This window comes from Trypanosoma melophagium (assembly GCF_022059095.1).
Source record: "Trypanosoma melophagium isolate St. Kilda chromosome Unknown ctg4segment0, whole genome shotgun sequence".
Classification (NCBI taxonomy): domain Eukaryota; phylum Euglenozoa; class Kinetoplastea; order Trypanosomatida; family Trypanosomatidae; genus Trypanosoma; species Trypanosoma melophagium.
Genome location: NW_027125178.1, coordinates 68296 through 95027, shown reverse-complemented (window position 1 = coordinate 95027; position 26732 = coordinate 68296). Strand labels below are relative to the sequence as shown.

The 26732-nt window shown below is 47.6% G+C and overlaps 9 protein-coding genes across 9 annotated transcripts; all 9 read right to left on the bottom strand.

Moving 5' to 3' along the window:
* Window positions 1-37: 37 nt before the first annotated feature.
* LSM04_003485 (Paraflagellar rod) lies at window positions 38-1477 on the bottom strand (the record flags this gene model as incomplete). Its single annotated transcript, XM_067336158.1, has 1 exon — window positions 38-1477. The coding sequence occupies one exon, from the start codon at window positions 1475-1477 to the stop codon at window positions 38-40; it is 1440 nt and encodes a 479-aa protein (XP_067188105.1).
* An 818-nt stretch (window positions 1478-2295) lies between these two features.
* On the bottom strand, window positions 2296-3735 carry LSM04_004786 (Paraflagellar rod; the record flags this gene model as incomplete). The annotated part of the gene is made up of 1 exon (XM_067336147.1): window positions 2296-3735. The coding sequence occupies one exon, from the start codon at window positions 3733-3735 to the stop codon at window positions 2296-2298; it is 1440 nt and encodes a 479-aa protein (XP_067188112.1).
* An 818-nt stretch (window positions 3736-4553) lies between these two features.
* On the bottom strand, window positions 4554-5993 carry LSM04_009040 (Paraflagellar rod; the record flags this gene model as incomplete). Its single annotated transcript, XM_067336136.1, has 1 exon — window positions 4554-5993. One exon carries the CDS (start codon window positions 5991-5993, stop codon window positions 4554-4556), a length of 1440 nt encoding a protein of 479 aa, XP_067188133.1.
* An 815-nt stretch (window positions 5994-6808) lies between these two features.
* On the bottom strand, window positions 6809-8248 carry LSM04_005098 (Paraflagellar rod; the record flags this gene model as incomplete). The annotated part of the gene is made up of 1 exon (XM_067336125.1): window positions 6809-8248. The coding sequence occupies one exon, from the start codon at window positions 8246-8248 to the stop codon at window positions 6809-6811; it is 1440 nt and encodes a 479-aa protein (XP_067188113.1).
* Window positions 8249-9064: 816 nt separating this feature from the next.
* On the bottom strand, window positions 9065-10504 carry LSM04_001468 (Paraflagellar rod; the record flags this gene model as incomplete). Its single annotated transcript, XM_067336112.1, has 1 exon — window positions 9065-10504. The coding sequence occupies one exon, from the start codon at window positions 10502-10504 to the stop codon at window positions 9065-9067; it is 1440 nt and encodes a 479-aa protein (XP_067188100.1).
* Window positions 10505-11089: 585 nt separating this feature from the next.
* Window positions 11090-15688, bottom strand: LSM04_005867 (uncharacterized protein; the record flags this gene model as incomplete). Its single annotated transcript, XM_067336100.1, has 1 exon — window positions 11090-15688. The coding sequence occupies one exon, from the start codon at window positions 15686-15688 to the stop codon at window positions 11090-11092; it is 4599 nt and encodes a 1532-aa protein (XP_067188117.1).
* A 361-nt stretch (window positions 15689-16049) lies between these two features.
* LSM04_001418 (uncharacterized protein) lies at window positions 16050-16712 on the bottom strand (the record flags this gene model as incomplete). The annotated part of the gene is made up of 1 exon (XM_067336089.1): window positions 16050-16712. One exon carries the CDS (start codon window positions 16710-16712, stop codon window positions 16050-16052), a length of 663 nt encoding a protein of 220 aa, XP_067188099.1.
* Window positions 16713-18458: 1746 nt separating this feature from the next.
* On the bottom strand, window positions 18459-23441 carry LSM04_004259 (Kinesin motor domain; the record flags this gene model as incomplete). The annotated part of the gene is made up of 1 exon (XM_067336077.1): window positions 18459-23441. One exon carries the CDS (start codon window positions 23439-23441, stop codon window positions 18459-18461), a length of 4983 nt encoding a protein of 1660 aa, XP_067188109.1.
* A 1109-nt stretch (window positions 23442-24550) lies between these two features.
* LSM04_007725 (uncharacterized protein) lies at window positions 24551-26206 on the bottom strand (the record flags this gene model as incomplete). The annotated part of the gene is made up of 1 exon (XM_067336066.1): window positions 24551-26206. The coding sequence occupies one exon, from the start codon at window positions 26204-26206 to the stop codon at window positions 24551-24553; it is 1656 nt and encodes a 551-aa protein (XP_067188124.1).
* Between the last annotated feature and the right edge of the window lie 526 nt (window positions 26207-26732).

The following is a 26732-nucleotide window of genomic DNA, read 5'->3' as shown; positions in this document are numbered from 1 at the left end:
CACGGTGGAAAAAGGGCCCATATGTATATATTACAGACTACTGTGTAATCTGTTGAACCGTCTTGCCGCGGTACTGTTGGCTCTGCAACATCTTGGATCGCTTCAGCTCCTCGCGCTCTGCGGCGATCTTCACCTCCTCCTGCTTAGCCAAGTGCGCACGGTACTCGACCATCTTGCTGCGCCGGTTCATGTTGCCATCCTCCACCTCCTCGGCGGGGTGTACAAACTCGATGCCAGCACGGTTCAGTGCATCCTCGGTGGGGCCGAACATCTCCAGTGCCTGTGCCATCTTGTCCTTCAGCATCTCCAGTTCCTCCTCCACCTGCGCACGCAGCTTGTACAGCTCCTTCTTCGCATCTGAGTACTTCTTTGCGTTCGGGTCGAATGTCTCGATGGCAAACTCCAGCTGGATGTGGGTCGTGCGGATGTTGCGGTCGATTTCCTCTAGGCGCTTCTCCTTCTTGTACACCAGCTGGCCCAGCGTCTTGTACAAACGGCGGAATGCCTCGAAGTATTCCTGGTGCACCTGCAGCCGCAGATCCGACAGCTCCTCGTTTGTCTTGTCGTGTCGCGACTTGATGGCACTGCATCCCTCCGCCACCAGCTCCTCCATCATTCCAATGCACCGCATTGCGAGGTCGCAGTTGTACACCGACAGTTCCAACAGCTTCTTGTGCTGTCCACATACATCCAGGAACTGCTGGTATTCCACCTTGCGTTTCTCCTCGCGGTCATTCTCCTCAATGCGTCGCTTCACTTCCTCAAAGCGCTCCGTTCCAAGTCGCTGAAGCACGCGCTCCAGTTCCTGGATGCGGCGCCACGCCTCGTCCTGCTTGTCGAGGTTCTCCTGGATGAACTTCTCAGACTTCTCCTTCTGTGACGCAAACCGCTTCATCGCCTCTGCGTCTTCGAGGTCCGCCTTCTGGATGGCATCATGCAGGTTCTTCAGGTCCTCTTCGCAGCGCTGCTTTAGACGCCGTTTGGCGTCCTTGATTGCGGACGACTCCTGGAACGACTTCTTCTGCACGTCCTGGATATGGCTGAACTGTTTGTTCTCATCCTCCGTCTGGCCAATGATACGGAACTTGTCGGCCACCAGCTCCACGAGATGCTCCAGCAGCTGTGCCTTGATGTAGTACTGCTCCTCCGCAATCGCCATCTCACCATCGGCTATCGCCACGTTACGGATCTCCTTGGCCTTCTCGATTGCCGCCAATTGTGCCTTGATCTGCTCCTCGTTGCCCAGCAGCGCCGTTTGCACAACGGTCACGTTCATGCAGCTTTCCAGGTTCTTCAGCACCGCAACCGGTACCTGCGCCATTTCAGACGCATCCAGCTGTGAGCGGCGAATTTCATCCTCGATCTTGTCCAGCTTCGCAATGGCGTTATCAATCGTTCCAGTAAACGACACAGTGCGCGTCTTGTTGTGGTGTTGCTTCAGCTCGTTCAGCGTCTTCTTCAGTGCCACAATCTCCATGAACTGTGGCTTATCCTCAGGCTTGTACAGCTCTCGCACAGATAGCTGCAGTCCGCACACGCGCATCAGCTTCTTGATGTCATATGCTTCCGTGAGGTTCCACCTTGTGCCACCCTCCACAGCAGAAAGCAGTTCATTCGCCTTCTCATGGGCAGCCTGCAGCTTCTGTTTCTGTGTCTCGCTCCAGTCGGACACATGCAGGTCCTGGATGAACTCCTCGTTCGACAGGCAGGAGGTTTTCAACTTCAAGTTGTGGATCTTCTGTTTGCGAGCGGCCTCCAGAGTGACGTCCGTCACCTCGGGAACCGCCGGCTGCTGCTGGTCCGCAGGGGACACAACTCTTTCCACTTCCTTCTGACTCATGATTTCTTCGTAACTGGGGGTGATAGCTCTGTTGCGCTTCACTTTGTTTTAGCTTTGAGAAAAGAAAAAGAAAGAATTGTGGAGAGAACAAAAAAATCCAAGAGTGGAATGGCAGGTCTGTAAAGACAAGGAACAGCCTTGAAAACAGTCACTTGGTCGTCATGCAGACATTGTGTAGACATCATCACATCAAACATTGTAGAGTTCCAATATCAGCGCTGTAAGGGCATAAAAAAAAAATACAAAGGGTTGCGATGGGCACGTTGTATCCAACCACCCCACGCACAGTGGAGGGCAGGAACACACCTTCAGCAAGCCCGTGTAGCCCAACAGCATCTGCAATACATAGCAATGATACATCATTTTGGGATAGGAAACATAAAAAAACAGGGACAAAGATAGAGGCTATGAAGGTAGTCACGGTGGAAAAAGGGCCCATATGTATATATTACAGACTACTGTGTAATCTGTTGAACCGTCTTGCCGCGGTACTGTTGGCTCTGCAACATCTTGGATCGCTTCAGCTCCTCGCGCTCTGCGGCGATCTTCACCTCCTCCTGCTTAGCCAAGTGCGCACGGTACTCGACCATCTTGCTGCGCCGGTTCATGTTGCCATCCTCCACCTCCTCGGCGGGGTGTACAAACTCGATGCCAGCACGGTTCAGTGCATCCTCGGTGGGGCCGAACATCTCCAGTGCCTGTGCCATCTTGTCCTTCAGCATCTCCAGTTCCTCCTCCACCTGCGCACGCAGCTTGTACAGCTCCTTCTTCGCATCTGAGTACTTCTTTGCGTTCGGGTCGAATGTCTCGATGGCAAACTCCAGCTGGATGTGGGTCGTGCGGATGTTGCGGTCGATTTCCTCTAGGCGCTTCTCCTTCTTGTACACCAGCTGGCCCAGCGTCTTGTACAAACGGCGGAATGCCTCGAAGTATTCCTGGTGCACCTGCAGCCGCAGATCCGACAGCTCCTCGTTTGTCTTGTCGTGTCGCGACTTGATGGCACTGCATCCCTCCGCCACCAGCTCCTCCATCATTCCAATGCACCGCATTGCGAGGTCGCAGTTGTACACCGACAGTTCCAACAGCTTCTTGTGCTGTCCACATACATCCAGGAACTGCTGGTATTCCACCTTGCGTTTCTCCTCGCGGTCATTCTCCTCAATGCGTCGCTTCACTTCCTCAAAGCGCTCCGTTCCAAGTCGCTGAAGCACGCGCTCCAGTTCCTGGATGCGGCGCCACGCCTCGTCCTGCTTGTCGAGGTTCTCCTGGATGAACTTCTCAGACTTCTCCTTCTGTGACGCAAACCGCTTCATCGCCTCTGCGTCTTCGAGGTCCGCCTTCTGGATGGCATCATGCAGGTTCTTCAGGTCCTCTTCGCAGCGCTGCTTTAGACGCCGTTTGGCGTCCTTGATTGCGGACGACTCCTGGAACGACTTCTTCTGCACGTCCTGGATATGGCTGAACTGTTTGTTCTCATCCTCCGTCTGGCCAATGATACGGAACTTGTCGGCCACCAGCTCCACGAGATGCTCCAGCAGCTGTGCCTTGATGTAGTACTGCTCCTCCGCAATCGCCATCTCACCATCGGCTATCGCCACGTTACGGATCTCCTTGGCCTTCTCGATTGCCGCCAATTGTGCCTTGATCTGCTCCTCGTTGCCCAGCAGCGCCGTTTGCACAACGGTCACGTTCATGCAGCTTTCCAGGTTCTTCAGCACCGCAACCGGTACCTGCGCCATTTCAGACGCATCCAGCTGTGAGCGGCGAATTTCATCCTCGATCTTGTCCAGCTTCGCAATGGCGTTATCAATCGTTCCAGTAAACGACACAGTGCGCGTCTTGTTGTGGTGTTGCTTCAGCTCGTTCAGCGTCTTCTTCAGTGCCACAATCTCCATGAACTGTGGCTTATCCTCAGGCTTGTACAGCTCTCGCACAGAGAGCTGCAGTCCGCACACGCGCATCAGCTTCTTGATGTCATATGCTTCCGTGAGGTTCCACCTTGTGCCACCCTCCACAGCAGAAAGCAGTTCATTCGCCTTCTCATGGGCAGCCTGCAGCTTCTGTTTCTGTGTCTCGCTCCAGTCGGACACATGCAGGTCCTGGATGAACTCCTCGTTCGACAGGCAGGAGGTTTTCAACTTCAAGTTGTGGATCTTCTGTTTGCGAGCGGCCTCCAGAGTGACGTCCGTCACCTCGGGAACCGCCGGCTGCTGCTGGTCCGCAGGGGACACAACTCCTTCCACTTCCTTCTGACTCATGATTTCTTCGTAACTGGGGGTGATAGCTCTGTTGCGCTTCACTTTGTTTTAGCTTTGAGAAAAGAAAAAGAAAGAATTGTGGAGAGAACAAAAAAATCCAAGAGTGGAATGGCAGGTCTGTAAAGACAAGGAACAGCCTTGAAAACAGTCACTTGGTCGTCATGCAGACATTGTGTAGACATCATCACATCAAACATTGTAGAGTTCCAATATCAGCGCTGTAAGGGCATAAAAAAAAATACAAAGGGTTGCGATGGGCACGTTGTATCCAACCACCCCACGCACAGTGGAGGGCAGGAACACACCTTCAGCAAGCCCGTGTAGCCCAACAGCATCTGCAATACATAGCAATGATACATCATTTTGGGATAGGAAACATAAAAAAACAGGGACAAAGATAGAGGCTATGAAGGTAGTCACGGTGGAAAAAGGGGCCCATATGTATATATTACAGACTACTGTGTAATCTGTTGAACCGTCTTGCCGCGGTACTGTTGGCTCTGCAACATCTTGGATCGCTTCAGCTCCTCGCGCTCTGCGGCGATCTTCACCTCCTCCTGCTTAGCCAAATGCGCACGGTACTCGACCATCTTGCTGCGCCGGTTCATGTTGCCATCCTCCACCTCCTCGGCGGGGTGTACAAACTCGATGCCAGCACGGTTCAGTGCATCCTCGGTGGGGCCGAACATCTCCAGTGCCTGTGCCATCTTGTCCTTCAGCATCTCCAGTTCCTCCTCCACCTGCGCACGCAGCTTGTACAGCTCCTTCTTCGCATCTGAGTACTTCTTTGCGTTCGGGTCGAATGTCTCGATGGCAAACTCCAGCTGGATGTGGGTCGTGCGGATGTTGCGGTCGATTTCCTCTAGGCGCTTCTCCTTCTTGTACACCAGCTGGCCCAGCGTCTTGTACAAACGGCGGAATGCCTCGAAGTATTCCTGGTGCACCTGCAGCCGCAGATCCGACAGCTCCTCGTTTGTCTTGTCGTGTCGCGACTTGATGGCACTGCATCCCTCCGCCACCAGCTCCTCCATCATTCCAATGCACCGCATTGCGAGGTCGCAGTTGTACACCGACAGTTCCAACAGCTTCTTGTGCTGTCCACATACATCCAGGAACTGCTGGTATTCCACCTTGCGTTTCTCCTCGCGGTCATTCTCCTCAATGCGTCGCTTCACTTCCTCAAAGCGCTCCGTTCCAAGTCGCTGAAGCACGCGCTCCAGTTCCTGGATGCGGCGCCACGCCTCGTCCTGCTTGTCGAGGTTCTCCTGGATGAACTTCTCAGACTTCTCCTTCTGTGACGCAAACCGCTTCATCGCCTCTGCGTCTTCGAGGTCCGCCTTCTGGATGGCATCATGCAGGTTCTTCAGGTCCTCTTCGCAGCGCTGCTTTAGACGCCGTTTGGCGTCCTTGATTGCGGACGACTCCTGGAACGACTTCTTCTGCACGTCCTGGATATGGCTGAACTGTTTGTTCTCATCCTCCGTCTGGCCAATGATACGGAACTTGTCGGCCACCAGCTCCACGAGATGCTCCAGCAGCTGTGCCTTGATGTAGTACTGCTCCTCCGCAATCGCCATCTCACCATCGGCTATCGCCACGTTACGGATCTCCTTGGCCTTCTCGATTGCCGCCAATTGTGCCTTGATCTGCTCCTCGTTGCCCAGCAGCGCCGTTTGCACAACGGTCACGTTCATGCAGCTTTCCAGGTTCTTCAGCACCGCAACCGGTACCTGCGCCATTTCAGACGCATCCAGCTGTGAGCGGCGAATTTCATCCTCGATCTTGTCCAGCTTCGCAATGGCGTTATCAATCGTTCCAGTAAACGACACAGTGCGCGTCTTGTTGTGGTGTTGCTTCAGCTCGTTCAGCGTCTTCTTCAGTGCCACAATCTCCATGAACTGTGGCTTATCCTCAGGCTTGTACAGCTCTCGCACAGATAGCTGCAGTCCGCACACGCGCATCAGCTTCTTGATGTCATATGCTTCCGTGAGGTTCCACCTTGTGCCACCCTCCACAGCAGAAAGCAGTTCATTCGCCTTCTCATGGGCAGCCTGCAGCTTCTGTTTCTGTGTCTCGCTCCAGTCGGACACATGCAGGTCCTGGATGAACTCCTCGTTCGACAGGCAGGAGGTTTTCAACTTCAAGTTGTGGATCTTCTGTTTGCGAGCGGCCTCCAGAGTGACGTCCGTCACCTCGGGAACCGCCGGCTGCTGCTGGTCCGCAGGGGACACAACTCTTTCCACTTCCTTCTGACTCATGATTTCTTCGTAACTGGGGGTGATAGCTCTGTTGCGCTTCACTTTGTTTTAGCTTTGAGAAAAGAAAAAGAAAGAATTGTGGAGAGAACAAAAAAATCCAAGAGTGGAATGGCAGGTCTGTAAAGACAAGGAACAGCCTTGAAAACAGTCACTTGGTCGTCATGCAGACATTGTGTAGACATCATCACATCAAACATTGTAGAGTTCCAATATCAGCGCTGTAAGGGCATAAAAAAATACAAAGGGTTGCGATGGGCACGTTGTATCCAACCACCCCACGCACAGTGGAGGGCAGGAACACACCTTCAGCAAGCCCGTGTAGCCCAACAGCATCTGCAATACATAGCAATGATACATCATTTTGGGATAGGAAACATAAAAAAACAGGGACAAAGATAGAGGCTATGAAGGTAGTCACGGTGGAAAAAGGGCCCATATGTATATATTACAGACTACTGTGTAATCTGTTGAACCGTCTTGCCGCGGTACTGTTGGCTCTGCAACATCTTGGATCGCTTCAGCTCCTCGCGCTCTGCGGCGATCTTCACCTCCTCCTGCTTAGCCAAATGCGCACGGTACTCGACCATCTTGCTGCGCCGGTTCATGTTGCCATCCTCCACCTCCTCGGCGGGGTGTACAAAATCGATGCCAGCACGGTTCAGTGCATCCTCGGTGGGGCCGAACATCTCCAGTGCCTGTGCCATCTTGTCCTTCAGCATCTCCAGTTCCTCCTCCACCTGCGCACGCAGCTTGTACAGCTCCTTCTTCGCATCTGAGTACTTCTTTGCGTTCGGGTCGAATGTCTCGATGGCAAACTCCAGCTGGATGTGGGTCGTGCGGATGTTGCGGTCGATTTCCTCTAGGCGCTTCTCCTTCTTGTACACCAGCTGGCCCAGCGTCTTGTACAAACGGCGGAATGCCTCGAAGTATTCCTGGTGCACCTGCAGCCGCAGATCCGACAGCTCCTCGTTTGTCTTGTCGTGTCGCGACTTGATGGCACTGCATCCCTCCGCCACCAGCTCCTCCATCATTCCAATGCACCGCATTGCGAGGTCGCAGTTGTACACCGACAGTTCCAACAGCTTCTTGTGCTGTCCACATACATCCAGGAACTGCTGGTATTCCACCTTGCGTTTCTCCTCGCGGTCATTCTCCTCAATGCGTCGCTTCACTTCCTCAAAGCGCTCCGTTCCAAGTCGCTGAAGCACGCGCTCCAGTTCCTGGATGCGGCGCCACGCCTCGTCCTGCTTGTCGAGGTTCTCCTGGATGAACTTCTCAGACTTCTCCTTCTGTGACGCAAACCGCTTCATCGCCTCTGCGTCTTCGAGGTCCGCCTTCTGGATGGCATCATGCAGGTTCTTCAGGTCCTCTTCGCAGCGCTGCTTTAGACGCCGTTTGGCGTCCTTGATTGCGGACGACTCCTGGAACGACTTCTTCTGCACGTCCTGGATATGGCTGAACTGTTTGTTCTCATCCTCCGTCTGGCCAATGATACGGAACTTGTCGGCCACCAGCTCCACGAGATGCTCCAGCAGCTGTGCCTTGATGTAGTACTGCTCCTCCGCAATCGCCATCTCACCATCGGCTATCGCCACGTTACGGATCTCCTTGGCCTTCTCGATTGCCGCCAATTGTGCCTTGATCTGCTCCTCGTTGCCCAGCAGCGCCGTTTGCACAACGGTCACGTTCATGCAGCTTTCCAGGTTCTTCAGCACCGCAACCGGTACCTGCGCCATTTCAGACGCATCCAGCTGTGAGCGGCGAATTTCATCCTCGATCTTGTCCAGCTTCGCAATGGCGTTATCAATCGTTCCAGTAAACGACACAGTGCGCGTCTTGTTGTGGTGTTGCTTCAGCTCGTTCAGCGTCTTCTTCAGTGCCACAATCTCCATGAACTGTGGCTTATCCTCAGGCTTGTACAGCTCTCGCACAGAGAGCTGCAGTCCGCACACGCGCATCAGCTTCTTGATGTCATATGCTTCCGTGAGGTTCCACCTTGTGCCACCCTCCACAGCAGAAAGCAGTTCATTCGCCTTCTCATGGGCAGCCTGCAGCTTCTGTTTCTGTGTCTCGCTCCAGTCGGACACATGCAGGTCCTGGATGAACTCCTCGTTCGACAGGCAGGAGGTTTTCAACTTCAAGTTGTGGATCTTCTGTTTGCGAGCGGCCTCCAGAGTGACGTCCGTCACCTCGGGAACCGCCGGCTGCTGCTGGTCCGCAGGGGACACAACTCCTTCCACTTCCTTCTGACTCATGATTTCTTCGTAACTGGGGGTGATAGCTCTGTTGCGCTTCACTTTGTTTTAGCTTTGAGAAAAGAAAAGAAAGAATTGTGGAGAGAACAAAAAAATCCAAGAGTGGAATGGCAGGTCTGTAAAGACAAGGAACAGCCTTGAAAACAGTCACTTGGTCGTCATGCAGACATTGTGTAGACATCATCACATCAAACATTGTAGAGTTCCAATATCAGCGCTGTAAGGGCATAAAAAAAAATACAAAGGGTTGCGATGGGCACGTTGTATCCAACCACCCCACGCACAGTGGAGGGCAGGAACACACCTTCAGCAAGCCCGTGTAGCCCAACAGCATCTGCAATACATAGCAATGATACATCATTTTGGGATAGGAAACATAAAAAAACAGGGACAAAGATAGAGGCTATGAAGGTAGTCACGGTGGAAAAAGGGCCCATATGTATATATTACAGACTACTGTGTAATCTGTTGAACCGTCTTGCCGCGGTACTGTTGGCTCTGCAACATCTTGGATCGCTTCAGCTCCTCGCGCTCGGCGGCGATCTTCACCTCCTCCTGCTTAGCCAAGTGCGCACGGTACTCGACCATCTTGCTGCGCCGGTTCATGTTGCCATCCTCCACCTCCTCGGCGGGGTGTACAAACTCGATGCCAGCACGGTTCAGTGCATCCTCGGTGGGGCCGAACATCTCCAGTGCCTGTGCCATCTTGTCCTTCAGCATCTCCAGTTCCTCCTCCACCTGCGCACGCAGCTTGTACAGCTCCTTCTTCGCATCTGAGTACTTCTTTGCGTTCGGGTCGAATGTCTCGATGGCAAACTCCAGCTGGATGTGGGTCGTGCGGATGTTGCGGTCGATTTCCTCTAGGCGCTTCTCCTTCTTGTACACCAGCTGGCCCAGCGTCTTGTACAAACGGCGGAATGCCTCGAAGTATTCCTGGTGCACCTGCAGCCGCAGATCCGACAGCTCCTCGTTTGTCTTGTCGTGTCGCGACTTGATGGCACTGCATCCCTCCGCCACCAGCTCCTCCATCATTCCAATGCACCGCATTGCGAGGTCGCAGTTGTACACCGACAGTTCCAACAGCTTCTTGTGCTGTCCACATACATCCAGGAACTGCTGGTATTCCACCTTGCGTTTCTCCTCGCGGTCATTCTCCTCAATGCGTCGCTTCACTTCCTCAAAGCGCTCCGTTCCAAGTCGCTGAAGCACGCGCTCCAGTTCCTGGATGCGGCGCCACGCCTCGTCCTGCTTGTCGAGGTTCTCCTGGATGAACTTCTCAGACTTCTCCTTCTGTGACGCAAACCGCTTCATCGCCTCTGCGTCTTCGAGGTCCGCCTTCTGGATGGCATCATGCAGGTTCTTCAGGTCCTCTTCGCAGCGCTGCTTTAGACGCCGTTTGGCGTCCTTGATTGCGGACGACTCCTGGAACGACTTCTTCTGCACGTCCTGGATATGGCTGAACTGTTTGTTCTCATCCTCCGTCTGGCCAATGATACGGAACTTGTCGGCCACCAGCTCCACGAGATGCTCCAGCAGCTGTGCCTTGATGTAGTACTGCTCCTCCGCAATCGCCATCTCACCATCGGCTATCGCCACGTTACGGATCTCCTTGGCCTTCTCGATTGCCGCCAATTGTGCCTTGATCTGCTCCTCGTTGCCCAGCAGCGCCGTTTGCACAACGGTCACGTTCATGCAGCTTTCCAGGTTCTTCAGCACCGCAACCGGTACCTGCGCCATTTCAGACGCATCCAGCTGTGAGCGGCGAATTTCATCCTCGATCTTGTCCAGCTTCGCAATGGCGTTATCAATCGTTCCAGTAAACGACACAGTGCGCGTCTTGTTGTGGTGTTGCTTCAGCTCGTTCAGCGTCTTCTTCAGTGCCACAATCTCCATGAACTGTGGCTTATCCTCAGGCTTGTACAGCTCTCGCACAGACAGCTGCAGTCCGCACACGCGCATCAGCTTCTTGATGTCATATGCTTCCGTGAGGTTCCACCTTGTGCCACCCTCCACAGCAGAAAGCAGTTCATTCGCCTTCTCATGGGCAGCCTGCAGCTTCTGTTTCTGTGTCTCGCTCCAGTCGGACACATGCAGGTCCTGGATGAACTCCTCGTTCGACAGGCAGGAGGTTTTCAACTTCAAGTTGTGGATCTTCTGTTTGCGAGCGGCCTCCAGAGTGACGTCCGTCACCTCGGGAACCGCCGGCTGCTGCTGGTCCGCAGGGGACACAACTCCTTCCACTTCCTTCTGACTCATGGTTTGGTTTTTTTTTTTCTTAGTTTCGCTGTTGTTTAGTAAAAAATGCTGCGCTAGAGGTGAGAAATAGGAAATAAAAAGTGAGTATGCTCGAGTGTCTGTTAAGAAAGGAAATATCAATTGATTGGTAAAGCACTCTTCTTTCTTTTTCGGTTCTTTATATAACTATTTAATGTTGTGGTTTTTGTTGTATATAGATGTTTGCGTTTTTTTTTTACTGTCTTAGGTAGATGAACTTCTGGAGCGGATATGTCTGTGATCAAATTTGTTGGATTTTGTACTTTCGTCATTGTTCTGATGTGTAGGTGCGGGTAGAAAATTCTCTATTTCTCGTACCTGTTGCGGAGTACAGCGCTTTCCAACTAATCGCATCGATGCGGCATGGAATTCACTAGTTGTTGCACCAGTGTGGTACAAAAACGTTAGCCACGCCGCAAGGCATTGTGTAGATTGAGCATCGCTCGTGTCAACCCTTGCAATGATCCACGTAAGAAGATCGCGTGGTACACGAAAGAAGGATATATTGAGCCAATGTAATGCTAATTCCGGATGCTGCATAAACGGCTCTAGCATCTGCCAAGCGATAGTATGACTTCCATCGCTGTTTTTTAGTCCTGCAGCGGTTTTTAACTGTGAAAGGAGGTTACAATTATATTGAGGTGGTAGTGATCCATGAATACCTGCTGCCTTATCGGACATTTGTTGTGCCAATTCTATTTGGGTTGTAATAAACTGTGGTAGGTCTCGTACGATGGCTGAACTCCACGGTAGTCGTTCCGGTGCATTGTTTGCTGAAGAATCAGGGTCAAAAAAATCTGTAATAAGAAAGAGCCTTACTGTTGCTTGTGAGAGACGTAAACGTTCCTGCTCTGTCGGAGCCTCGTGAGCTAGAATAAATGCATTGCGCAGAAGTAGCCGTGACCAAGATCGCTGTACACCTGTAAGTTTGTCGTCCTTAATAGCGAGTAGGACACCACTCACGGTTGCCCAGCGCATTCGATGCAAAGTGTTGCTATCTGTAACATGTGTCGCCAAGACACGTGACACATACCACGTATACCCGCAGTGTGGATTAGATGCAGATATTGGTGTAACATGTTCACTGGAATGCTGATCCTGTTGCTGCAGATGAGTTCGTAGTTCTTCAATTGTTCGAGGTGATTGTGGTATTTGCTGCTGAGATTTGTGTTTCCACTGGGGTAATAATGTGAGACCCTGTTCTGCAAACCCAAAAGGAATAGGAAGCTGCTCCATTTCTTTGTGCAGCGCGATAGCAATGGGGCCTGACATGGGTGCTATACTTGATTGTACAAAGTCCATCCACACCGCAGCTGCCACACCATTGGCCCGCGCAAAGTGATGTCGACCCCTATGGTATTGCTGCGCCAATAATACACCATCATTGACGCGCGTTCGCGGGTTCATACCAGCTATCCGCTCATAGCTGCTGTGTGCCTCACGATCGCCACTTGGTGTCTGTGTGATAACAACTTCCATCACCCGTGCTGTGATGCTGATAGGGTGAGCGTCACTGTTACTCCTCTCAATGCTATTCTTTTTACCATTTCCACTGTTATTATTGTTGTTATTATGGTTATGGTTACTATCATCACTGATAAGAGCAAGCATAGCGCGCAGGATGCGAGCTCCACCTGCGGCGGCTATGGTGCCATTTTGCGGGTGTACTTCTGCAGGATGAAGGGCGGGAAGACAACGACGGACTGTTGAGTCCTGCAGCGGCCGGCCGGCAACGACGGCCCGCACGAGACGACTACCGGCCGGAAGCCGCACGGCAACACCAGCGACTGCCGCAATTGCGATTCCATCAAGTTGCAACCATAATTCTCCCGCCCTCCTCTTGTTTTCTTTTATTTCTTCTTTTTCTTTTTTTTCTCTTTGCTGTCTCTTTTCGTCCTTTTTCTTCTTTTCCTGAGGCCGACAGGCGGTCTGAAGGGCAACGGCGGCTAGTCGCAGGGACTTGTACGCCCATCCACCTTCAAGCAGCAGTCGTAATAAATGACCAACGGCATCCGCAGCCACCATCACAGAGCCGTGCGGTGGTAAAAGGTCAACAGCCTCCTCAACATTGTCCTTATCATGGTTGTAATTGTAGTTATTATTATTATTATTATTATTATTATTATTCCTCTTGTTTTTCTTCGATGCCCACATGGAACTCCTTTTGCTTTGGTTAGTGGAAGTAGTAACCAGTTTATTCCTGCGACGGCTCATATCATTCTCCGTACGCTCCTGGTACTCCATTCGTTGAATCATGAATTCCTCCATCAGTAACTGTCGCCTTGCTTCCACAGTATTACTTTCTTCCTGCAAGGCTGAGAGAATCGCCAATGCTTCCTGTGCGAATGGACGTACACTACGACGCAGTCTAATCCCAATTCTACTAGTACTATTGCCACTGGTGAGGCTACTACTAATGCGAAGACGTCGCTCCCGTTCAAGAGATTCTTGCGACGACTCTGCATCTCCGCCTGTACTGAAAAGTACAGCTTTAAGTGGACACCAATGTAGTTGATACTTATTACTGGCTTCTCGTCCAATATGTAGGAGAAATACATTTAGTACAGATACTACAAACGAATGCCTAATGACAGGAAGGTGATGTTGTGCATAACCGGCGGCAGTGTAGGTTTCCATTTGGTATGGTGCAAACATCTGCGCATCGGTCCATGCTGACCACCCACTCGCACGCAGTAACAAGTATGCAAAATCCTCTTCCACATCCCGAGCTAACTGTCGTGTTACACCTATCATCGCAGAACGGGTAAAAGCAAAGAGAGAGGTACTCTGGCGAAGAATACGCAGAGAAACTGAAGAAAGTAATGATTGGAGAAATAACCAGCAATTTATGTACTGTGTATGTACTGTGTCACCTGGCCAAAGTGGATTACCTTTCGTATGAGCCAGTCGAAGTAATTTATATAAAAGAGAACTTTGAACAGTTTTTCCTGTAATTGAAGAAATATTTTGGGATGCTGGAATACGTGCAAGAAGAGTGGTTTGCTGTAGTAATAATACTGCTGACCATCGATGAGAATTCTCAACAGTGTTATTATTTCCCTTACTAAAGATACCGAACATATTAAAACGATGTTGAAGCAAAACAGTAGATGCTTCTTCAAAAAGTTCTTGCGGTGTCACTTCTACAACTTTCTTGGTGTAGTGTTTATCATAGTAATGTTGTGCCGCACGCCGCAAGATCCACTGCGTCAATGGTGTACAGAGAGCGATACGTGTCCCTGATCCATTATTATTATTATTATTATCATCATAATCGCATTCAGTGATATAGCCACAAAAAGTGGAAAGTAGCCGACGAAGACGCTGTTCTCCAGACCCATGCATCAACTGATGCTCCTCTCTTTGTTCTTTTTGTTCTTGTTGGTTCTTCACTTCTTTCATCTCTCCCTCTACATGTTGGGTATGATTGTTTTGCGTAGACGTTAACTCACGTGTGAACATCTCATCAAATGACTCTTCCCCTTCGTTATCTATTATCTCCTCTACTGTCATTAGTCCACTCACACCCAACTCTCGCTCCACTGTAAGAAGACTCCGAGAGGATTCAAAATGAACCGGTAGATCAATAGCACGCATCCCATCACAGAGTACTCTCTCAAGATGTTGTTGCAATTCTACTATTGTCAATTCTGCTTCATTTAACTTCAGTTGATGAATCTCCTGTCCTAAAGCTACTGTCAAAAGATCCCAAAACATTTGTAAAAGTGCACCCATCCACCTACAACTTTCTTGTACTAACAGCTGTTGCTCTTGTTTCCCATTTAAATCAGGGTTATCCTCTGCTGTATGAAAGAGACAACTTGCATTTACTTCTGCCCTCGTCGTACCTGCAATATTACCATGCCACCACGGGCAGCAACCATTTACTGCGTCATCACACTTTCCATGTCTCAACCAAGTTATACACACCCTTGATGGATACATCACAAATGGACACAGTGTGGCTCCACCAGGAACAGCACAGCCGCCCTGATGTACACATGGATGTAAACCTCCTTCAGATCCCAATACACGTTCCAATCGTCGTCGACGACGTTCAGCACGTCTTTTACCTTCTGACGCCTGATTGACAGTTGTACTATGATTTACAGTAGAAAGAGAAGTACTACCACTATTCCCAATAGGAGTAGCAGCAGATGAAGTTTCCTTTTCCAAGATAGAAGTGAGCATTGAAAATGACTCTCCACAGTGATGCCGTAATGCTCGCTGCAGTAACGCATTATTACCATTACTATTACTACTACTTCCACCCTTTACAGACTTCTCCGTCTCGTCAGAACTTCCATCTTCCTTTTCAACCCTCTCTTGGGGTTGTCGTACATACGCAACAGCATTCAAAGGTGGAAATTCCTTACATTCTCCATCTTGTTTTCTCCGTAATGTATCATTCCATTCTTTATTGGCTTCAGCTCTTGCAGCCATTTCAGCAAATTGACGAATATCACCGCTAGATCCTTGAAAGCGAACCTCACGGCGGTCAAAGTCTGCTCCATACGCTCTTCTCTGATGAGTGATATCTTCATCTAGACCAAGAATATCACGTGATCTTTCTTCGATAGAACGATCAAAAACATCAAGTGATACCCCGATTCGGCGCAAACGGGACTCTGGAATGGTCATTCCAACAACATCGCGTGCAGGCGAATGAGCAGCTATATTTTTGTTTCTTTTCTTTCCCCGATGTCTTCTTGCAGAAGTGCGGGAACTATATTGATGATGATGATGATGATGATGTTGCTGCTGTTGGAGTACTAAACGCAAATAAGACATGCACCGCCGCATACCCCAACCCACAAGGTCCCTACAATACTCATTACAATATATAGAATAAGAAGGAAGACATAAAATAAAAATAAAATAACAATAATAACATCGAAAAATAAATAAGGGTAATTAATACCAGGCAGAGAAACAGATAGATAGATAGAAATTTATTCCTATCAATGGTAGGAAACAATGATTACAATTCCAATAATCAACAGGTAGAAACCCAAGTACTGAAACTTGAACTTCATCCATTACGCATATTAATTCAAATGCCAAATTACATATAAACAAAGAAGAAGGATAAAAAGAGAAAAGAAAAGAGACATAAAAGGATTCCTAGTATACGTGTTGTAGAGAAACAATTATACCTATGGAATCAAGACATTTTCTTAATTTTTTGATTGGTTTTTACCACGTGTCCATGAACGGCATCAGTTTTAGTAGTAATTGCATCAAGACGATGATTTTGTTCATCTAGTAGTTGACCTTGAAGGAGGGCTTGTTGTCGCAAGAGTCCAACATTGTATATTAATGAATCAATTATTTTATCTTCCTCTGTGGAGAGAGTAGATTCCGCCTTTTCCCTTTGTTTCTGTTTACGTTCTTCTTTCGGTGATACAGATATCTGGGCTCCCATAGGAGCACTGGAACCACCAACTATACCCATAGTAGTGTCCTCAGGCTCTGTCTTTTGTCGTGGTTTTATCGTGAAAAAGTTTTTAATTTTCCCTTTTCGTGAGTAACCTTGAAGAGTTCGATCACTCACTTTCAAGTTACTTTCAATATCATCAAGATTGCGTGTGATTCTATCCAGTTGCTCTCCTTGTACCTGCAGTTCACGTGTTGTTGAGACACCGGTCTCAATAGCCGCTTGTGCATGACGGGATGCCTGCTGCAGCATCTCTAAAGTAGATGCGGCTCTATTGTCTGTTTTGGCTTCAGTTCCCGCATCTACAAGTGGCATTCTTTCCGATTTTTTTCCCAATATCATCTGCCGGCGTCGCCAAATTGGGGATTCATCACTACCTTGATCAGTCATCCTTCTATCTGTTTATTTATTTATTTTTTTTCTCTTCTTTTTTCCTGGGATGAATGTGTTCTGTTAACTGGTTGGTGTGGGGGGTCAGAGGCAATGAACACGGTCTCCACCTTACCAGACCTAATTGTATAACAGAAAATAAATGAGAAAAGAAAAACAACAGAAAGAACAGAGAAAGGAAAAATAGTATCAATAGGGACTGCAGATTGTATGCAATATACGATATGTACAGTCGGAGAAACAAGAAGTAAACTGCGGGGTATATGTGCGCATCGGCACATTTAGAAAGAGAAATTAAAAAAAAAAAAAGACCGTAGAGCGGCGTACAAAGTTCATTAACAAAGAAAAAAAAAAACGAGTACCAAAATAAGAACGAAAAAGAAGAGGATCTAGAATTATGAAAGACTGTAACAATTACACACCCAGACACACACCCCCGCAAATAAAAAGATAAAAAAAAACAAGAGAAAGAAAAAGGGAGGTAGAAAAAAAAAAGAATGTAGAATACCCTCCTACTCTCACCTCTCCAATGGTGTGGATCTTTCAATGCTTAAGATCTAAGTGTATTTAGTGTCTACTTTATTTCTTTTTCCCTTGTCTTAAAAAAAAAACACAATCCATATCACCTTTATTTTTTTTTATTCTTCTCGATTATTATTAAAGGCATGATGTACGTTTTTTTTTCCCTTTTGCAAAACATACCTTTTCACACACACTCTCTCTTTTTGTTTCTTTCATGACAGCAAACAAGAACAGGTAAACATGGATACAAGCAAACAAAGTCACACACAAAGATATATATAGATATCCAAATTATCCTTACACATGCTGTTGCTGCTCTTGTTACTTCAATAGGCGATGGTATTGGTAAACAAGGGAATCCGAAAAGTAAAAATCTATCCATCTACAGAAAAAACGAAAAAACAAAAAAAAAGACGAAAAACAAACACACCCATGAAAGTCCATATAACACGTGTAATCACGCAACTGATATTGAAAAAGGTATCATCAGTAAAAAGAAAAAAGAAGAAAAAACTCTAACACACATACAAGAAACATAAATAAAAAAACGTACAAAAGAAGGTTACAAAAAGACACAGGAAAAATTACCGAAGGGTCACAAACAGTGCAGGGGGCCTGCAATAAAGTAACCCACTGTGAAAAAAAAAGTCGTTGTATTGTGATGAAATAATTATTATGCCTTTAGTAGGAGCAGCAGAATTAATGTTTTTTTTTTTTATTGGAAGGGGTATTAGAAATAAACTCTTTAAAGATCAATCTAACTAACCACGCTTGTTACTGCTCTTTTATCATTACTTTGTTTCATCTATTTACCACTCTTTATTTTTTTCTTTTCTAAACCGCGACTGGGGAGGAGGATTGACACGGCAAAACATTTCATACAATACCATTATAGGAACCCAGGAAGGGCACACCACCAACACAGGTTAAAACACAGAGATACAACACACAATAAGGCAAAACGCAAAAAAAAAGGTAAGAAAAACAAAGAAAACCCCCCACACCCCAAAAAAGGAGTTTATGAAACTCGGCAAAGAGATTAAGCAACATTGTGGTTACCAGTTCTGCTACTCTCTCATGAAATAAAGAAAGCAAACAAAGAAATCCTCTGTAACCCACTCCCCATCTATCCCCATTTCTTCACATGTACCTTTTTCCACAGAATCAATACCATTACCACGGCGACCGCACAGATCATTCGCAAGACCAATACTCTTCTCGCGACTAGGGATTTGTAGGTACTGGCGAACAACGCGAAACGCTACGCTTTCCGTCGTTCTCTTTATTTGTGCAGTCAGCAAGACGCAAAAAGTTAAGCTGGTGTGGCTCTGGTGATCCAGCCCGCGATACAGATGCCTCACTCCCTGCATCCGCTTCTGCAGTCTCGGCAAGAACACCCTGCGCAGATCGTACAAGAGTCATGACAGCAGCAAGACGCTCTCGGCTCGCGCGTTTCGTTGAGTTAAGCAACTGACGTAATTTACCAGTCTCATCATTTGCCTGTTGCTTTGTCTGCTCCAGTTGCGCCTGCAGCGTTTCCACAGCTCCCAAGAGCTGTAGTCGTGCCTCTGTGGCGTTACGATAGTCTGTCATATTAGCAGCAACAAGGGCGCCATATTCCTCTAGAGCTTGTATTTGCTTCTCACTGAATCCATCAAGTGTCCTTTCGTACGCACCTCGGCTATATTCTTCAATGTTAATCATGCACTGATTAAGTTCTTCAATGCGTGCGGTAGCATTATTAAGCTCAGTCTCAAGTGTGTTTATACGTTCTTCGTCTTCGGCAGACTTTTCCTCGTTCAGCTGCCGCTCTGTATCCATCTTGTTACGCAGACTATCCATCTCTGCTTCATAAGCAGCAATTTCCTCCTGCATCTGTGCTTCATTTCTTCGCAGCTCTTCCTCCATGTTCTCCAACTGTGATCGTAACTCCGCTTGCCTCTCCTCGGCAGTCTGAGTCTCATTAGCGTGGCGCTCCTGAAGCTCTTCCAAGGCTTCCTGTGTATTGTCCAGCTGTTCCTGTGTTTCTGTCAGCTCAGCCTGCTTTTTCTCAAGCTGAGATTGCAGATCCACCTGTCTCTCCTCGGCAGCCTGAGTCTCATTGGCGTGGCGCTCCTGAAGCTCTTTCAAGGCTTCCTGTGTGTTGTCCAGCTGTTCCTGTGTTTCTGTCAGCTCAGCCTGCTTGTTCTCAAGCTGAGATTGCAGATCCGCCTGTCTCTCCTCGGCAGCCTGAGTCTCATTGGCGTGGCGCTCCTGAAGCTCTTTCAAGGCTTCCTGTGTGTTGTCCAGCTGTTCCTGTGTTTCTGTCAGCTCAGCCTGCTTGTTCTCAAGCTGAGATTGCAGATCCGCCTGTCTCTCCTCAGCAGCCTGAGTCTCATTGGCGTGACGCTCCTGAAGCTCTTCCAAGGCTTCCTGTGTATTGTCCAGCTGTTCCTGTGTTTCTGTCAGCTCAGCCTGCTTTTTCTCAAGCTGAGATTGCAGATCCGCCTGTCTCTCCTCGGCAGCCTGAGTCTCATTGGCATATCGCTCCTCCAACACCTTTAGTGCGGACTGCAATTCGTCAAGCTGCTGTTCACGTTCCGCAACCTCTTCACCAAGACCACGTATTGTCTCATCACGATCAGTAGTTGCGGCGTCGTAAGCAACCTGTTTTTCGTTAAGATCATCCTCCAGCCGCTCAACCTCACTCTGCAACTCCAGAATCTGCTTTTTCAGGTCGGCTTCCACATTCTCCAGCTGTTCCTGTGTTTCTGTCAGCTCAGCCTGCTTGTTCTCAAGCTGAGATTGCAGATCCGCCTGTCTCTCCTCGGCAGCCTGAGTCTCATTGGCGTGGCGCTCCTGAAGCTCTTTCAAGGCTTCCTGTGTATTGTCCAGCTGTTCCTGTGTTTCTGTCAGCTCAGCCTGCTTGTTCTCAAGCTGAGATTGCAGATCCGCCTGTCTCTCCTCAGCAGCCTGAGTCTCATTGGCGTGACGCTCCTGAAGCTCTTCCAAGGCTTCCTGTGTATTGTCCAGCTGTTCCTGTGTTTCTGTCAGCTCAGCCTGCTTTTTCTCAAGCTGAGATTGCAGATCCGCCTGTCTCTCCTCGGCAGCCTGAGTCTCATTGGCATATCGCTCCTCCAACACCTTTAGTGCGGACTGCAATTCGTCAAGCTGCTGTTCACGTTCCGCAACCTCTTCACCAAGACCACGTATTGTCTCATCACGATCAGTAGTTGCGGCGTCGTAAGCAACCTGTTTTTCGTTAAGATCATCCTCCAGCCGCTCAACCTCACTCTGCAACTCCAGAATCTGCTTTTTCAGGTCGGCTTCCACATTCTCCAGCTGTTCCTGTGTTTCTGTCAGCTCAGCCTGCTTGTTCTCAAGCTGAGATTGCAGATCCGCCTGTCTCTCCTCGGCAGCCTGAGTCTCATTGGCGTGGCGCTCCTGAAGCTCTTTCAAGGCTTCCTGTGTGTTGTCCAGCTGTTCCTGTGTTTCTGTCAGCTCAGCCTGCTTGTTCTCAAGCTGAGATTGCAGATCCGCTTGTCTCTCCTCGGCAGCCTGAGTCTCATTGGCGTGGCGCTCCTGAAGCTCTTCCAAGGCTTCCTGTGTATTGTCCAGCTGTTCCTGTGTTTCTGTCAGCTCAGCCTGCTTGTTCTCAAGCTGAGATTGCAGATCCGCTTGTCTCTCCTCGGCAGCCTGAGTCTCATTGGCGTGGCGCTCCTGAAGCTCTTCCAAGGCTTCCTGTGTATTGTCCAGCTGTTCCTGTGTTTCTGTCAGCTCAGCCTGCTTGTTCTCAAGCTGAGATTGCAGTTCCGCCTGTCTCTCCTCGGCAGCCTGAGTCTCATTGGCGTGACGCTCCTGAAGCTCTTTCAAGGCTTCCTGAGTCGCCACAAGTTTATCTTCTGTTGTTGTCAACTCGGATTCCATGTTTTCCAGTTGTGACTGGAGGTTGGCTTGTTTCTCTTCAGCAATCTGGGTCTCATTGGCATAACGCTCCTCTAAAGCATTGAGCGCAGCTTGTGTCTCCTCAAATTCTCTTCCACGTGCTTCTAGATCAGCCTCAAGACCACGGATGATTTCATCACGGTTAGCTATATCATTATCAAAAGCTTCTTTTTTTTCTTTGAGTTCTGTATTTAGCTGGCTCAGTTCACCTTGAAGCTGCCGAATTTGTTTCTGGAGCTCAGCTTCCATCTCGGCAGATGCATCCTCCAATTCCTTCAATGCTTCTTGCATTTCCCCGAGGTCATTATCACTCTTACGTAGCTCTTCATTCTTCCGGGAAAGTTTTGCAGTGAGTTGTTCAATTTTGGCGTTGGCCTCATCCAACAGCTGCCTTAGCCTGGCCAACTCTGATTCATATTCGCCTACCTTCACAGACATCGCTTCATCATGCTGACGCTGCTTTTCCTTCATCATTTCAGTGTATTTATGAAGATCCTCGGTCAGAAGTGATTCCATGGCCTCTTCATGTTCCTCCTTCATCTCTTGCATCTTCGTATTGAGCTCCTTCATTTGCTCTTCCAGCAGTACCTCGTTAGGATAGAGCACACGACGTTGCTCCTGTAGTTGTGCGTCAGCATCAGCAAGATCCTTTTGGTAGCCATCGAGTTCCTCCTGGAGTCGAGCAATTAATTCGTCATCAGTAGCTTCCATGAGTTGTGCTTCCAAAATTGCAATCTTCTTTAGCAACTGTTCAATTGTATTCTGCAGTTGGTATTCTGCATAGAGTGCCTCCTTCTTTTTGAGGTAGGCATCTCGTAACTCTTCACTGAGTTTGTCAGCATCATCTTCCCTTGCATCAACAGGTTTGACAGTATTGATCGTGGCGTGCGTCGTCATTTGTTTGGCGCGGTCTGCAAAACGTAGTGTTTGTACACTAAGATGGGCATCACGCACACTTGGTGCAATAGTCACCACCATTGCTGATACACTGTTTCCTCCAAGGTATTCTTTAAGAAGTTTAGTTAACGTACTGTTACGGAACTCGGGAATATTTTGATTGAACCCCTTGCGTGTGGCGACAGCCTCAATACAGGAGCCAAGTGCGAGCAATGACAAGTTAATGTTACGTGCTTGTTCAAAAGGGAGACCAGTTTCTGTATGAGCCAACTTAATTCGTTCGCTACCTGCAAGATCGGCAAGAAGAATCTTGGAAGCACGTGGAGCGATGTCTGCTGTCTCAAACGAGGTTTGAACCTCAAGCTGAAACAGAGTATGGGCACGAGAGGAACGATCGTGAATGGCAGTAGCAGCAAAAGTACGTAATGGCTCAGCTTTTTTTAACAGGGCTGCCACATCTTCATATCGACGCACAGGAACAGACTTTGCTCCAACCACGTGGAAAGAGTTATCACCGTAGTTATTTCGGATGGTTACCATCTTACGGTGGTTAAGCAAATCAAAAACATCTTCCAAGTATACCTCTAACATGGATACAGATACACGGTATACAATACCTTTTTGGGAACTGGCAGATGCACGTTCGAATATCATTTCACACACTCGTGGAATAAGGCCTTCATCGACTGAACCAAGCGAATTGGCTGGTCCAAATGCTGTGTATGTCTTACCACTACCGGTCTGTCCGTATGCCATGATTGCAGCGTTATATCCGGCCAGTGCATTTTCAACTAAAGGCCTTCCAATAACCTCGAATACATCTTCCTGAGAAGCAAAAGACTTTTCACTGGCTGCTTCGTTACTCCAAAATGTTCCGTCAAAGGTAAAAGTAAAACGACCCTTTTTAGGTACCTGAATATCAACCGTTTCATCCTTCATACGTACTGCCAACTGTCTCTGATCTTCTGCAGTCTCATTTTCTGCAAAAGCTCGTACACGTGCATAAACGTTGACACGTCCATTTCCACCAGTCTTACCCGAGAGTTGTTTCATCGGTGTACTGCTCATATTATTATTATTAAGACTTGTGTTTACAGAAGAAATGCTGGCATTAGTTCCCGTTCGTTTAAAGCTCTCTGGTCGAGGAAGTCCTGGTCCTACATGACGTGCGGACAATGGTGCCCCTGTTGGTCTTGGAGGCCGCTGGGACATTGGCGTGGACGCCCCTGCGGCTTGTCTGCTGCTTATACTCCCGCTTTGCCCGGGCGTCGGTATCCGCATGGGGGTGCCGGTCCGTTGGGGGGTGGCGGCGCTGGGGGGGCGGGGCGGGACGGAGCGGCCGGAGCTGGGGGCCATGCGGCTGGAGTTTGTGCGTTTGAAGTCCATCTTCTTTCACCGTTTGGGGGAGAAGAAGAAGCGAGTTTTTTAACGGAGTACGATGTACAGGAATATAAATAAAAATATCTCAGAAAGAAAAGTGGTACAAGAAAAAAGAATATATATATAGATAACTTAATATATCAAAACAAAAAAGTATCTACGTGAGTTGATAGTGTAGGTCTCTACAGTGAAAGATTGGGTTACGGGTTGTCTGCTTGGCTTTCGTTTAAATATATGTGTGTTAACAAGGGAAGCAAAAATAAGAAAGAAAAGAAGAACAGACGTTTGGTCATGCATACCTCAGCATATGTTTATTAATGTGAGTAAATACATATACTTCCGCCTCTGTGTGCGTGTACGTGGCAAAAGACACAAGCAGACACACACAGATAGAAATAGAGAGACATGGATTTCTCTCTTCCCTCTGGAAGAAAGAAAGAAAGAAAGAAAGAAAGAAAAACAATTTGAATATGTTAGTAGCACATCTACACAGTAAGCTCCAGGGAGCAAATTCCGACAAACCGCTCTCTCTCACTCACTCACTCACAAAAACACACAGACACAGAAGGACACACTGAAACAAACACAAATTCATTCATTCACTCACTCATCTACACAGAAATAAGAATACATAGCTTACAATACGCTCGCAACAACACTGCACTTTTTTTACTTTTCCTTCCTTAAGTGTTGTTATTGAGCAATGCAACAGTAAAGAAAGAACTGAAAAACGATGGTATACCTCTTCCAGAAAAGAAATGGGGAAACACATTAACGAACAAACCAATGGCAACTAGTCCATATAATTTTTTCATTCCCTTTTCAACCCGACTGTGTGAAAAGGCATAAAAAGCAAGAACGTAAGAAGGAGAAGGACAGGATCCCTTATCCCTTGCTTTATTTTTGTAACTTTTTTTTTAAAATATATTTTCGATTTTTCTTTGAGTCTCTCTCTCTCTCTCTCTCTCTCTCTCTGTATTTGTATGTGTATGTGTGCGTACGTGTACACATGTAATATGTGCGTGTAAGTGTGTCTTTGTTTGTGCGCTTGTAATATGTACCTGTGTTGTTTTCTTTTTGCTTTTTTTTTGTTTTTGCTCTCATATTTATTCCGCTTACGAACGAGAATCCCCAAAGCGATGAATTAAATACTGTCTTGTCAATTTTGCCGTTTGTGCTGCCTCTGTGGCACCCTGAGAACCAAAAGTCTGCATTAGTGTGGATACAACACGGGGGAGTGAGGTGTTAAGAACAATCGTTTGATTGTTCACGAGAACCCCATCATTTACTGGATAATACAGCAAAACAGAACGTACTTTTACAGTGGAATCCATCTTGTGTATATTTCTCTTGGTACGTTCTAGAAGAATTACTTTAGCAGGCACCAAACCATCTACATCCTGAAACTTGGCCAATTGATCTTGGTCATTGATTTCACTTACTTTCATTTGAATTGTAACACTGAAGACGAATTTAATAACTGTCTTTACTAGTCGAAAAGTATAAGGAGCATCAGGTTCTTCAAATTTGTTGTTACCAGGCTGACAATTACGCTGGTAGTCAAGAGTGGATAAGAGTTCTGCAGTAAGATTTGAAAGTCGCACACCTGGTAGGAGATACATAGCCTTTACAAGAATACCGACATACTTAGACTGCTCCTCAGATGAGTATATATCGATTTTAGGGACATTATTTTCTTGTAACTCATCAGCGAAGCTAGAGAGATTGATAAAAGTATCAATCATCTCTAGTGTATCTTGACCTACCTCTGCAATAGGAGAACAAACAAACCTGAAGAAAGCATTTCCTGCATTAAGGTGATTTGCCGCACCAGGAAGTGAGAGAAAATCCCACGAATTATTTACAACCTGCGCCTGTACACCACCTGTAATACTAACCTCTCGTGCTGTTAGTGCCATCATTTGATAATGTTCAGCTACCATTGTATTCTTTGGTTTTTCTTCTACAGCTTCTCGTGGGGAAAATCCATTTTCTCCAACACTATCACGAGCTTGAGGTTCCGGAGAAGATTCACCATTACTCTTAGTCCCTGTATTATCATCTATCTGCACATCAATATCTTTGGCATGAATAACGAGTACCTCTCTTCCATTCTTTTGTTTATTCTTCTCTGGTGCGGTACGGAAGTGACGAATCGTCGGCATCACCCGTTTTAATGCCATATGAATAAGAGTTACATTCATTTTCCAGGCTCCGAATATCTCTTGACGAGACATTTGTTCAAGTTCTGCTAATCTTGCGAGGCGTTCCGCCCAACTTGAGGCCTCTTCAAGATATCGGGTTTGTTCTTTTGTGAACGTCTCAGATGTTACGGATGTTCCACGTGGTCGGGATCGGTTGGTAGCGGAGCCACCAACAAAACTCTCCTCTAATATATTGCAGGGTTCACATATACTTAAATGCAAAATATCACTTACAAATCGATCTACATGTTCGGTCAATACTTCATTTCGTCCATTCGTCATTAGGCTCCTTCCTGACTCATCTCGGAACGTGACGGAAAGGTCTTGTGTGTTTCCATCTGGCAAAGTAGCGCTGCACTCACTTACGGTGTGAACACTTTGGTCTAATGTGGTGCCGAGATTTCCTTTTGTGAGATTCATTGTGAGGTCTAGTGCACCGGAGGGCACCACGTAGTCAAACTCGACGGTGGGCACAGATGGAACCGGCACCGTCGGCTCTACACGACTGTGCTGCCGCCCGGCGTCGTCCACAACGGGCATAGCATTCTTGCCACAACACATGCCCATTGCGTCGTATGTTATATATATATATATATATATATATATATATATATATCGAGACGGGAATGAAGGCAAATAAGGTTTCAAGAAGCAGAAGTAACAATAGTAGTAGTAGCAGTAGTAATAGTGGTAGGAATTATGGCAATAAAAATAACAATATTATTATTGATGCTGGCAGCAATGATAGTAGTAGTGGTAGTAGTAGTAGTAGTAGTAGTAGTAGTAGTGGTAATGACGAGGGGTACACAGAAGTAATGAAGAAGGGCTATTGTTGCACTGAAGACGATAGCTGCAGCGCAATTATATCTCTGCAATCAAAAATTTAAATTAATAAAAAAAAAAAACAGTAATAAATCCCCAGAAAAAAAGGGGCAAATAAAAATAAGAAAAAACAGAGAGAAGGGTATATGCGCATGTCGCCCACGACTTTCACGTGTACATTAGAGGAACGAAGAGAAGAACAAAACAAAGAACACACAGAGAAAAAAAAAACGGAATAAACAACACCAACAACGACTACAGTAACACCATG